At 35.9% G+C, this 12,881-nt stretch overlaps 5 protein-coding genes across 7 annotated transcripts; 1 reads left to right on the top strand and 4 right to left on the bottom strand.

Moving 5' to 3' along the window:
• Positions 1-115: 115 nt before the first annotated feature.
• LOC147657549 (uncharacterized) lies at positions 116-1,911 on the bottom strand. Its single transcript, XM_086909078.1, has 4 exons — positions 1,435-1,911; positions 704-1,354; positions 465-566; positions 116-394 (listed from the first exon to the last, which is right to left on the bottom strand). Exons 1-4 carry the CDS (start codon positions 1,487-1,489, stop codon positions 162-164), a joined length of 1,041 nt encoding a protein of 346 aa, XP_086765204.1. The 5' UTR covers positions 1,490-1,911; the 3' UTR covers positions 116-161.
• On the top strand, positions 1,446-2,977 carry LOC105735806 (IQ domain-containing protein K). The gene is made up of 5 exons (XM_086909080.1): positions 1,446-2,009; positions 2,122-2,258; positions 2,390-2,519; positions 2,638-2,704; positions 2,790-2,977. Exons 1-5 carry the CDS (start codon positions 1,761-1,763, stop codon positions 2,879-2,881), a joined length of 675 nt encoding a protein of 224 aa, XP_086765206.1. The 5' UTR covers positions 1,446-1,760; the 3' UTR covers positions 2,882-2,977.
• mRpS34 (mitochondrial ribosomal protein S34) lies at positions 2,542-3,880 on the bottom strand. The gene is made up of 2 exons (XM_003694700.4): positions 3,443-3,880; positions 2,542-3,370 (listed from the first exon to the last, which is right to left on the bottom strand). Exons 1-2 carry the CDS (start codon positions 3,629-3,631, stop codon positions 2,972-2,974), a joined length of 588 nt encoding a protein of 195 aa, XP_003694748.1. The 5' UTR covers positions 3,632-3,880; the 3' UTR covers positions 2,542-2,971.
• Positions 3,881-4,524: 644 nt separating this feature from the next.
• On the bottom strand, positions 4,525-9,646 carry LOC100870830 (uncharacterized). Of its 3 annotated transcripts, none has more exons than XM_012488064.2 (8): positions 9,339-9,475; positions 8,643-8,856; positions 8,367-8,495; positions 7,115-8,278; positions 6,171-6,872; positions 5,831-6,002; positions 5,400-5,757; positions 4,525-5,282 (listed from the first exon to the last, which is right to left on the bottom strand). In XM_012488064.2, exons 2-8 carry the CDS (start codon positions 8,850-8,852, stop codon positions 4,922-4,924), a joined length of 3,096 nt encoding a protein of 1,031 aa, XP_012343518.2. In that variant the 5' UTR covers positions 8,853-8,856; positions 9,339-9,475; the 3' UTR covers positions 4,525-4,921. The 3 variants fall into 3 exon arrangements, with proteins under 3 accessions (XP_012343518.2, XP_012343517.2, XP_012343519.2); XM_012488063.2 differs by having other exon boundaries at positions 8,367-8,537; XM_012488065.2 differs by lacking the exon at positions 6,171-6,872 and having other exon boundaries at positions 8,367-8,537; positions 9,339-9,646.
• Positions 9,647-11,081: 1,435 nt separating this feature from the next.
• On the bottom strand, positions 11,082-12,363 carry LOC100870704 (uncharacterized). Its single transcript, XM_003694793.4, has 3 exons — positions 11,842-12,363; positions 11,440-11,709; positions 11,082-11,344 (listed from the first exon to the last, which is right to left on the bottom strand). Exons 1-3 carry the CDS (start codon positions 11,851-11,853, stop codon positions 11,240-11,242), a joined length of 387 nt encoding a protein of 128 aa, XP_003694841.4. The 5' UTR covers positions 11,854-12,363; the 3' UTR covers positions 11,082-11,239.
• Positions 12,364-12,881: the final 518 nt, after the last annotated feature.

A 12,881-nucleotide genomic window follows, 5' to 3' on the forward strand; every position in this document is an offset into this window, starting at 1 on the left:
TTCATAAATTAATGATGTATCGTATTAATTATTTTCGGCAAAATTATTTCTTAAAAAATGTTTAAATGTATGGTTAAACAAAGATTTATATTAGCAAAAATAACAACAAATGGAGTTAATTACACAAATGATTTACTTGTATTTATTATTTCAATTTAATTTTATGAAAACCTAATTGGCAAATACCATGCATCTAATTCTGAACAAAGTTTCAATCCAACTGCAAATAATGCGAGAGATGTTAATGTACTTCTGATAAAAGAATCATTTTTTAAGGCACGAATAACACAGGAAAGTGAACAAGTACAAATATCATCGAAGTAACTTGTACCCTTATTTAACAAATAAGAATCTATGATGCTTTGCCTTTCTTCAAGTTTGCGTATTCTATTCTCTATAGAAATCATATTAAATATTTTAATATTTAACATCGATAATAACAATATATAACAAAATATACTTGCTTCGCGATATACGACGAGGACAAAATGGATCACATTCCTCTGGAAATATTACAGGCTCTTCTTTATCCACACGCTTTATCTTTTTCATTTTTTTAATTGTTTCTGGAAAAATCAAAAAATTATTATCTATTTTTGTTATTTTTTCTATTTCGTGTCTTTCTAAAAATTTAACTATACATATATTTCGAATTCGATTTATCATTTTTCGATATGTTTCTAATCATGTACATCGTAATTACCCTCGTCTACGTCCCACTGTGTAGCAGATTCTATATGAATTTTTGGAACTTCTGGAGGATATTCTTTTATAATCTCTGCGACCTCAGGAGGATATTCTTTTATAATTTCTGGAATCTTAGGAGGATATTCTTTTATAATTTCTGGAACCTTAGGAGGATATTCTTTTGTGATATCTGGGATCTCGGGAGGATATTCTTTTTTGATCTCTGGGATCTCAGGAGGATATTCTTTTCTGATCTCTGGGACCTCAGGAGGATATTCTTTTATAATTTCTGCGACCTCAGGAGGATACTCTTTTACAATTTCTGGAACCTCAGGAGGATATTCTTTTATAATATCTGGTTCTTTTTTAATTTCTTCAACCTCAGGAGGATATTCTTTTATAATATCTGGTTCTTTTTTGATTTTAGGAATCTCTATTACATCTTCTTTTTTGATTTCAGGCTCTAATTCATAAAACTCTCGAAGCTCTGCTACTTTCTCTGGATCATATTCATATTCAATAACTCGTTCAATATCTGGTTTGATATCTGGCCTGATATCTGGTTTAATATCAGGTTTAATATCTGGTGGCTCATAAATTCTTTTATCAATAATTGGTTTTTCACTTGGAGGAAGATCTTTCTTTAAAATCCATGGTGCTTCAGTAGCTAGAAATTGTGTTAATTATTTTGAAGAGCAAAAATAAATAAAAATATTTCAAATAAAGAACGACGAACATAAGCTATACCTATTTTTTTTAGTTGATTCTTTACCAAAGGACACCATGGTTTGCATGCAGGCATTTAGATTAATTTCATAAAAATCTTTAAAATCGTTTTAAAGATTTACAATAATTCTATCAAACCTTCCATAATAAAAATTTTGATCGAAAAATCGATCTTGCTGGTTATTTGACGGTTTGCTATATCATTAATGGTTGACAAATGATTTTCGTGTATTCAATTATCCCATTGCTCTCTCTCTCTGAATACCATACAATACCATACAATATTCGAATAGAAAAATATTTTTGATATAAATTGGTATTTTATACCATCGAAAGAAAATTGTGAAATGAATATTTGTGAAAAAGAATGTTTAAATGAGATATCTGAGACAAGTTCGGTTACTGATTCAATATTAAATAATTTTAATAATTGCGACTGTTCGAAATATTTTAAGAGAAAAAAGGAAAAGAAAATCATTATCCAAGAAAAAAATGATCTGTTGCCTTCGAATTATCTCGATCAAACAATATTTTGTTTGTTAATACCTGCATTGGAAGAAACACTTATGGAGGCATCTAAACAAAATATTCTTCGAGTATGTAATTTTTAAATTGATTTAATAATAATTTAAATTTTAATTTAAATTTAAATTTGAAGCTCAAATATTTAATAATACGTATAAAAAATTATAAATAAATCATCAATAGGTACAAAAATGTCGTTTTAATGGTCTCGATCATATCGCAGAGATTCTATGGAATCGTAATCCACGTCGTTCGAAAACATTTTCACCTCCTCTAAATGTATTTCAAATTCCCTCATTTAAAAATTATTTGCGTCTTAAGTAAGTAAAAAATCTCAAATGTTATTATATAATGTTTTATAATATTATATAAATGTTTTATATATATATATAAAATATACATTTTATTTATTTTATAAAAATTTTATACATTTTATTTATTTTATCTTTAGTCCTAGGCCATATTATCCAAAATCTTGGTTATGGTCCGAGGATAAAGCGGCATTATACATACAAAGATATGTTCGTGGTTGGCTTGTAAGAAAACGCACGGATATTCAAGAAATGAGACAATTTTGGAAGGTTGGTAATAAAAAAATTGAAATATATTTGATATAATTTTTTTATTTCATTCAAACTTATGTATTATATTGTATCTTATTTTAATTATATAGATTATTTTACATGTTATTCGTTACAGGATATTGCGACGAAGAATCTCTTTAAGAAAAAGGAAAATGATATTTTGCAATCTCAAAAATTTTTAAGTACGTTTTATTTGAAATTTATATCAATAATCATATGATTATTAATATAATATTAAGATTTTGTGTATCTTTTGCATCTTTACAGATATTTCACAAGATGAACGCGAAGCTTTAATTAAATGTGAAAAATATCAATCAATAGCAAAGTCGCTGGAGCAAAAACAATCTTTTATTTAAAAATCATACCAAAGGATAACATCCTAGTTTAAACAAATATTTCATTTTTATTATTACATTATAAGATTCGTTAAATATATAAAATTATATTCACGATGTGTTCTCTTGCTTAATATTTGTATATAAACTAGGACTTGCTGGTTCTCCTAATCCTATATCGATATTAATTGTAGGAGTTTCACCTTCTTCAGCGATTTTATAGTTTTTAATACCTAAAGAAGCATATTTCAGTTTTAATTTTAAATTGGAAGAATCTTCTTTCAGATCTTTTTGACGCATTAATATTTCTTTTAAAAGAGGTGGAAAGTTTGTAGTTGTTGGCATGATCCTCTGCGTTGGTTGTTGAGTTCTATTTATATAATTTGCCTCCTGATCTTTAGGAATCAATATATAATCTGGCTTATAAGTCACTGTATCTATTTGTACAGGTATAGAAAGCTTTTTACCTCGGAAAACTTGTTCGACCAATACTATAACATTCCGTGGATCCTAGGATATGGAATTTTTTTTATTAGTTTGTTTAAATTATCGCATTAATCATTATAAGGAAGAAGAATGTACATGAAAATGTTTTGAAGTATCTGGTAATGCTGCAACTTTAAGTATTTTCATATAGGAAGCTTCAGGATACCTTTGTTGAGTACTTCGTATTATCATTCTACCTACTCCATTGTTCTTCAAGTTTCCTAATATTTCCCACAATGGTTTGCCTTTCAAATAATGCGTCCTACCAATATATTTTATCACCATGTTTTGTCCACTCAATACTCAGTTTTTGTTTTCAAAATCGGCTAATTTCTTTTTCACTGAAATAAGGTTAGATTTCTTGTTTAATATAAACAAGGAGGATAAATAGTGGAAGAAGGACAGATATAAGACAAAAACAAGAATCAGCGCCATCTTCAGAGTGTCTCAAATACATAAAGAAAGGATAGAATATAATAAAAAAAAGATAGAGATAGAACAAGAATTGATTATCAGCGCCATTTCCTGAATGCTAAGATATTTTCTTGAAGCAAGATAACAAAAACTAAGAATTGAGGATTAGCGCTAATCTTGAATACTGAAAATATATTTCGAAAAATACTCAAAAGATGACATCAGTCTTCAATTTTAATAAACAATTTTGTACAATTTTGAAAGATGTAATAGATGTCATAATATCAACTTTTTGAATAATTTTCCAATTATTTTTTTAATTTTTAAACGAGGAAAAATATATAAATATAATTAGTCCCAAAATATTTCTTAGATTCTAAGAAATAATTTTAATTTAAACTCTTGAAGGTTAAAAAATTTACTTGAGAAGTCATGAAAATAGTATTTTCTATTTCTTGTTCTTATATGATTAATTTTACTTATTTATCATAACACGGCTATAGTATTGTCTTTAATTTTAAAAATATGATATAATTTAAAAATTTAATTTTTGCTATAAAATTATTTGTTATAATTTTGATTAGTATTTGATAATGATGAATAATATTGTATTATCCAACAAATTAGTTATAGATACGTTCTATTACGAGACATTTATTTTTACGAATATAAATTAGATTTTTTGTTTATATTGAAAGTTGAAAGTTCAGATTATGATGCATATGAACAACAATGATTAATATTTTTAATAAATAAAGTCATAATTTGTATTATTTATTTAATGTAATTTATGTAATGTTTATTAGAACAAAGTATAACAAATATATTGCAAATAAAATGCAGTACTTAACGATCCGAATTTATTTCGAATCACTATTCACGAAAAAAACGATAATTATCAATCGTTCAAAAAATAATAATTATAATTAATTTACTTAGCATACTACATCTGTATACACATTCTTATATTATATTATAAATTATAATTACTGTATAAAATCTTCGAGTCTTCGTTATGATGAAATTGTATTAAAGTTACAATTGAAAGTTCGAATAATCGAAATGTGATAAAGTGAACGTGTTTAAATAAAATCGAAATAACGAATGAAATTGAATATGATCCAAATATTAGAGATAGCGAATGATTTTTTTGATGATGAATCAATAACGATTAATAATTTGTTGAATCCAATCGAGATAATAAGAAACACGAGCATAAACTCCAGGAACACCAGGTTGTCCACAACCAATGCCCCACGATACAATTCCTGCCAACTGCCAACGACCATGTCGTTCGCAAACCATTGGTCCACCGCCATCACCTTTGCAAGCATCTTTTCCTTCTTCTCCGCCAGCGCAAATAAATCCAGGATGTAAATTGAAACCTGGACCTAATCTTGTTCGTCTCATTTGCTGTTCACAAACTTGGTTGCTTATTACAGGGACATCAACTTCTTTTAAAATATTTTGATACTTTCCAAAGTCTCCGAATGCATCTTTACCCCAACCGGTTGTCCAGCATCTACATTATTCCCACGATGAAAAATTAATTTCAAAAAAACGAAATCACAAATAAGTGAGTAAATATAAATAATGTAAAAAAAAGTAAATAAATAAAAAAAAATAAATAAATGCTTACCTGCTTCTAATGAAATCATCGCGTTTGTCCGGTAAACAAGCAGGACTAATGTGTGGATTCTTTTGAAAATCGACTTCATGATTTATCTTCAATATGGCGATGTCGTTGTAAAGAGTGCCGGCATAAAATTCTGGATGTACATGGACATTTGCTACATCACGTTCTATATAGGGATAGAATTCAACATCGTGGTTTACATCCCATTCTCCTAGTCGAACGCGAAGATCTCGCGCCGCATAAGTTTTTACGCAATGAGCTGCCGTGAGAATGTGTCGAGGAGAAATCAGAGTACCACCGCATACGTACACGCTTTCCGTTGGATCCTTTTTCAGTATCGCTACTTGCCAGGGATATTCACCTATCGAATATAAGCGAATTAAATCTGATTGTTGGCTTTGCACGAGATCGAGATCTAAAAATCTATTTCTTACCGAATTCAGCATCACCATCAATGTAAGAAGGTGTTTTGATTCTTCCATTGATTCCTTGAGTATATCTAATTCCGCACTGACCGGGTCGTGGTTTTCTCGACGGTTGCCTTTGCGAACAGCAAACATAACCTGGACCACAAATTCGAGCTGATCCAACGCCTGTATATTGTCTCTGTTGAAAGAATCAAATTTTTATTTAAAGATGTATATGTCACGTCAAAAGTTTAACCATAAATGAATTATATCTATTTATATATACGTGATGCGTATACAAATGCGTGTACGAATGTTTAAAATCTTTTTTTCCTCGATTTATTCAATTTCGATCGCCAATACTTACCTCTGTTATACGTTTCGTTTCCATTCTCACTTCAGACTCTACGTCACGCTTTCTTCTATTCGGAAATGAAACTTTGCCACCAGTTGTTTGTTTCGGAATTGCTGATCCATTCGCATGATCGGTGGATATTTTATCATTGCTACGCGCGATACCGTGATCGTAATTCTCGTAATCGTAATCGTAATCGTCATTGTCATCGTCATCGCCGTCTCGATAATAATCCGAATATCGATGGGGATAAAAAGGTGTCTCACGATGATTAGTGTAACGATGGAATAAAGGACCGTGTGGGTTTACGTAATATGGTTTCTCGTAAAACTCGATAGGTTTAGGGGGATAATAATGCGGCGCATACGAAGGTCCATAACTTTCGAACAGCGTTTGCTTCTTGTGAGAGAGCAGATGCCCGAGTTTCTGTACGATATTCCGATTAGGCGTTACGTGAAAATTGACAAACGGTTTTACCACTTTTTCGCCGTATTCGTCTTTGGTGAATTGTACAGCTAGTAGAGGATTCACGGAGACCAGGCCTAAATCTATGCCTTGATCGGTCGAACCGTATCCTCTGTATGGATTTACCAGGACATTGCTACCGTAAGGGTTGATCGGGTACGGGCCACCGGTTTGCGGTAGACCGAAACTGATTCCCCAGGTCGGCTGGAAGTTTAATTTCGAAGAGTCCAGATCGCTAGCGTCGAGTCTCTGCAACCAGAGAGTCGAACCAATCACGTGGATAGAGACCGACATATCTTGCATCCGTATTTTGCTATTTCGTTACGCTATTCCATATTCGTTCAAAATTACAACTCGTATAAATATAAAAACCCGGGATCCTGCCCTCTGACTTTCGCTATTCGAAACGAAACGATGACGACAATATCAACGATTCTATCTAGTGGCTAACTTCTGCTAATAACAAAGTAACAAGGCTTGAACATTCTTACCCCTTCACCGTTAGACTTCTTTCTTCCTTCGATGTTTGCCGATTCGTCACTGGCCGTCGTCGTCTCCCTCTTGCTTCGAGCCTTATTCATTTCTTCTCGCTGCTCATCCTTCTGTGAAGGAGTTTGAAAATCGTTCGATCCGACGATAAACGTTTCGTTCGTATTTTTTTCTATCACCATCGCGGCTGTCTCCTCCATAGATTCGGCCTCGATATTCTTGTTCAGATTTCGAGGATCGATGGGAAGAAATAAATCATCTTTACGACCTGCTTGTTCTCTCGGGCACTGTCCGTACGGTACGCAGACGCAATCCTCCGTATAAAAATCATTGGCGAAGCCTTCATTATTGTTGTTTCCGTAATAATAGCTGCTAGTCGATCCAGAGGTAACGTAATCGTTGGAAGACGATTGAACGGCGTTAGGAGAAACGTAGTTGCCCGGTGAAAAGTATTTGCCAGATTTGTAACCGTCCGGTTTACCATGCAAGGTCTCAAAGTCTCGCGTCGGTTTCTCGTACACGGGATATCTCTCAGCGTAGCTGTTCGCCGACACGGAACCATCGTTGCTCGTCGTCTCTTTCACTTTGAACGCCTTTTTATAATCGTCCAAGTCTTGGAAACCGGCACCGAGCACTCCAGAATTTGGAATATCGTAACTCGTTCCTATATTTCCAGCACCGTAACCAAGAGACGAAGGTACGCCACCGATCGTCGCGCCACCATTCGCATGATGATAATGATGATGAACGTGTTGCTGGACAGTTTCCGAGCCGATCGTCGGTCTCAACGCGATCTGCTTTTTGTCGATCAATTGACCCGCGAATTCGAAACCTTCATTCGTAATTCCTGCCTCGTACACAGGCCTCGACGAGAATGAGGGATAACCGGGTTTCTTGAACGCGGGATAAGAAGAGGAGGAGACAAACGAAGGTGGATGAGGCGCACCGCCAACTCCGTAGATCACTTCCGATGGTGGTGGTCCGGAGGAAATGAAGCTGGACGATGCAGGCGGTCTTATGGCAGGAGCGTATGGTCGTTTAACAGGTACGGCTGGCAGAGGTCTGCCGACAGGTTTAATGGTCACGGGTTGAGCGTAAATTATATCTTGCGGGTATATTCCACGATGAGGAGAATAGTACGGCCGACGTCCCTCGATATTGTCGCACTGAGTAAATAATTCGTATTTCATTTTTCCTGTTTTTTTTTTTTTTTCGATCGAAATTTTTATTTAAATCCATCCAGAATACACTTACGTTCATTAATCCGAGAGAGCACAGTTTATCCCTGATGTACGTACGAGCGATCGTTTCGTTTCCCAATTGAAGGGCATTCTTCACCTCCGGGTCTGCGTATAATTGGTCGAAACCCTCGACGTTGCGACCCTGCCGATTAGACACGAGAATTTCGTCGATCACCGATTCTACCTATATATATATAGAAGACAGGTCGATACCTCGTTAAAATAATTTAAAATAATAACGTTCAATCATAGGAGAGATCATCGTAAAAAACTTTCTTAATCTACTTACGGATCGTTGCTCGTTGGGCGGATCGACGATTTCTATGTTCGAATTTGCATCTCCATCGCTGTCTAAAATACCTCTTTTCCCTTGTGTCTCATCTTTGCCCGAATCCTCGGGATTATCAATTTGCCACGACCATTCGCCAGGATTATTCACCGGCACTTGCGTCGCGAAAGTATGAACGACTATTCCGAGCAACCAAACGAATCTCAACATTATTCTGGAAGGAGAAAAATCGACGAAAGATTGTATTGTGTCGTTTCTCTTTCTCGTCGAACGATATCAACTCGTTTGGTAGAAATTTATGAAAGAGCGACGAAAGATATTGGAAGAACAGTGAAGACAGACCGACCGACAAACCTCAACGACGAACGAAAGCGAGAGGATGTTGGGAGAAAGTCGCCAAGCAGGTCTTTTACACGTCTACATAGGAAACACACGCGTCTTCCGAGTGTGCGTCTTCTTTTCGAAAATTTTCGGGTGAAAGTTGTTGCGTAATATTTTCGCGGTATTAAACGTATTGCTACTCCGTTCGACGAGTATTAAATATGGAATTATATATTTAATACAACAATGTTTCTGTTTAAAAAAAATAAATCCAAAATTTTAAACGAGTCTGTAAACGAAAACGAAAGCGGGAGAAAGTTGAAGAGGACACGAAAACCGAGGAAGGATAAACGATCGTTCGGGTTCAATTCTTACCTTCTTATCTTCGCACGCCGTAACGAAAACTTATCCAAGATTTTTTACAATCCCCAACTTGACAGCGATGCGTCGAGTTTCGCTCTCTAACCAAACGCTTTCTCCATGAACGAGGTTACTCTGTGCGTTCACCGATGCTATTCGTATCTTATATAGACGTCCCTTTCGGAGATGCTGAGACCCCAGCACCAACAATCCACTAGTGGGGCATCGGCTTGTGACTCATGCTTGCCGGACATCCGTTTTGGATAGGTTCCTCTAGTCGTGCCGAGTACTCTCTCAGAACGCTCAACGCTCGCGTGAAATTCGCACCACGTGCTTTTCTAATTCAACACGCATCGGATCGCGTAATACCCTAGGTCACATTCCCCTTTTATTTCGCTACGAAAAATACAAAAAAGCAATGAATTATCATTGAAATAGTAATATATTTATGTATTGCTCATAAATGTATTCATAGGATTTTTCGTCGGCAAACAATTGTTGAGGAAATGTCAATTTAGTTTTTCCTCAGGGAATGACGTTGATGCATCTAGAATACATATGTATATTATAAAAGTTTGATTTATTAATTAAAAAAAAAAAAAAAAAAAGAAATAAAAATTCAGCGGTGGATCGGGGTCGAGAGACGGATGACGCGACACTAGCGACATAGGTGCGTACAAATCTAGGCAACCGTATTGCGTAACTGGGGATTTTCGTTAATACATAGTTTTACGTAACATCGTCCATGAAGTCTCCTCCTTTATAAACAAGAGCTAATCTAAAATCATACGCATAATTTGATCGGATTAATTATCGAAAGAGACAACTTAACTCGAGATTTCGAATAAAAGTTAAAATAGAAAAAGTTTTATTTTATTCAAATTAGATATTGTAATACAATTCAGTAGTCTAAACCCGACGTTATAATTATTGAATCGCGAGAAAGCAGTACAAGAAAGTTAACAATTTCTCCTCCTTGCCATTGCCTTGAAAATGGGAAAGTAAAGGAGCGATTGATCAAATTACAAAAACGTGTTTGGAAGCTTCGGATTTTCGAGAAAATATGACGTTGATTAAATTAAAAAAAGTTGTAAGCTGTTTTCGAACGCCTCTTCAACGTACCATTTCCGTAGCACTTCCATTCTTTTATTATACCTATGCTTTCGAGATCCGGGAGAAAGTGTGTTCCTCTGTTGTTTGTTCAACAGAAAAAAATTGATCGCCGTCGTATCGGTTAAGATTAAATTTGTGAATCGAATTCGGCGACAGTAAAGATCAAATTCGGATTAATTTGCGAACAATTGCGAAAACGGTTGGAAACGGATACGATATTGTATGCTTATGTTACGTAACGCGGATTTTCCACCCTTTCTCTTTCTCTCTCTCTCTCTCTCGTAACCCTCTGGATTTTACGCGTGCTAATTGATCAATCGATTTCGATTTGGTGAAATCGTAATCCGCTTGCATTTTCGAAAGTACTGGGAAAACCAGAGGAAAAATGTAAGAGACAAATACCGAAATCGTTACGAATTGTATTTACATCGAAAACTCTTCTTTTTTTTTTAAACATTAAATTAAAGATTACGTATCATGGCAAATAAAACGAATATTGTTATTCCTCGCGCATCGTTTTCGTATGACGCACATGAAAGAGTTTCGTTGGCGCAGAGAAAGCGAGTGTCTATTTTCACTTTCGATTTCGATTCACGTTTAAGGAAGTAGGCAAGGAAGGGCGGTGTATTTGAACGAACATTTTGATTTTACGAATTGATATTTAACTATATATTTCGTGATTTGTCGAACAAATTTATCGATACAAGATACATGAGAATAATCTATGAGAAGGGAGAAGTTTTTGTTCTGCGTAATGGTACTGGCTAGATCCAGTTACCGCCCGAATCCAAGAGCGAGTGACGTCAGTAGATAATACGATAACCGTGCTGTTCGATCGAGTAAGTGGAAGGTGCTGCCGCCACTTCGATCGGAGGTAAAAGTGGCAAGGCGTAAGCGTACGCCGAGATCTGGAAGAAAGGAAAACAGAGTTACCTTGCGCGTGTAACAGACGAGAAACGATTGGATAACTAGCTGCTCGATCGAACAGCTGCCGTTTACAAACCTGTAGAGGTGAGAGAATGGGTGCTGCGGCTAGTGGGGTCGCCAGGGGTGCCAAGTTGGCCAATTTGGTCGTGGAGGCAGGTGTTCTTACGTCGGCCATCGTGCTCAAAGATTTGGCAGATGCGGAAGAGTGTGGCGGTGCCAACGTCGCGGCTGATTCCGAAGAAATCGGTAATGCAGATAGCGTCGGGATTGGCGGACTCTCCGTTTTAGCTGGCAACGAGGACGTTGGAGCGGCGTCAACCGCGGCGATCGCGACAGCGAGAACGACCTGAAGGAATCGGCGATTTTTTTTCTTAGGGAGAGGTTAGGAACGGAGAGAATTATTACATCTACGAGATCCAAGCAAATGATTCGCGGAGAGAGGGGATAGGGAGAAAAGGAAAATACTCGTTTTACTCACGAATTTCAGCATGATGAATCCGAGATTTGCGCGCACAAAAGCTCGTTTATTTCTGACCGTGGATCGAGGGGAATCTCTCCTACTTATAGAGATCTTGGAGGTGCCGTAAAAAGGAAACCCGTCTTCGTTCCCTACACATGTTTGTTGTATTCCTCTTTGACTTCAGGGGCGGGACTTATCCTGTAACGTGGCTTCACCTTGAAGCCTTGGACGTGCGTGAAAAATCTTAGGGAATATTTTTTCCCCCGGCTTTACTACCAGCTCCACTCCACCACCAGAAAGGTTCACCAAGCAAGAAGGAACGGGAAGAATTTCGATCGAAATTTAATTAAATTGGCGTAGGCGAGCACAATCGGATGCTGTTCGGTATACTGTTGAAAACTATAAGAGTTCTATAAGAGTTAAGATGTAACGTTTAATTTTAGACCGAGGGAATCCTTCACAAAGGACAAAGAATAGAACGGAGAATAGAATTGTCGAGGCACGATAATCGAAACGTAAGCTTGGACGGAACGGAGTATCGCGTGGATTGATTGACATAATTCGGGCGTCGAAAACTTGTGACGTAATATGTTGCCATTGAGTTATAATGAAAATTGTCTTCCACGGATGTATCGATTGAACGATGATCGAAACGTTCGTTTATGCGCACGAATTTTGCATATTGCTTTCATAAAAAAATAAAATTCTGAAAAGCTTGCGCTTAACCGCGTAAAAGTTTAAAAGTTTCGAAAAAACAAAACATCGAGATTTTGCGTAAAATCCCGGTGTCGATGCACCCATGCGAAGAAGGGATAAGGGCGGTACCTGTTCGGACGACAAAAATCCACTTGGCGATTGTAACCGGTTCGCAGGGCGATCTAGGTACATATTTTGCTCGTCCTTAAACTCACTAAGGCCAAGGAACTTTCTAGAATGCTCGAAGGATTAGCCATTTTCTCAATGTTTCATCTCTAAATAATTTCCTCGTCTCGTCGATCTCGACCAAGTTGTTACACGGATGGATCGATATCGAGACAAAAATTTCAAAGAATAAATGA

This window comes from Apis florea, unplaced genomic scaffold, assembly GCF_048593485.1.
Source record: "Apis florea isolate Af1SG1 unplaced genomic scaffold, ASM4859348v1 contig_3081_pilon, whole genome shotgun sequence".
Classification (NCBI taxonomy): domain Eukaryota; kingdom Metazoa; phylum Arthropoda; class Insecta; order Hymenoptera; family Apidae; genus Apis; species Apis florea.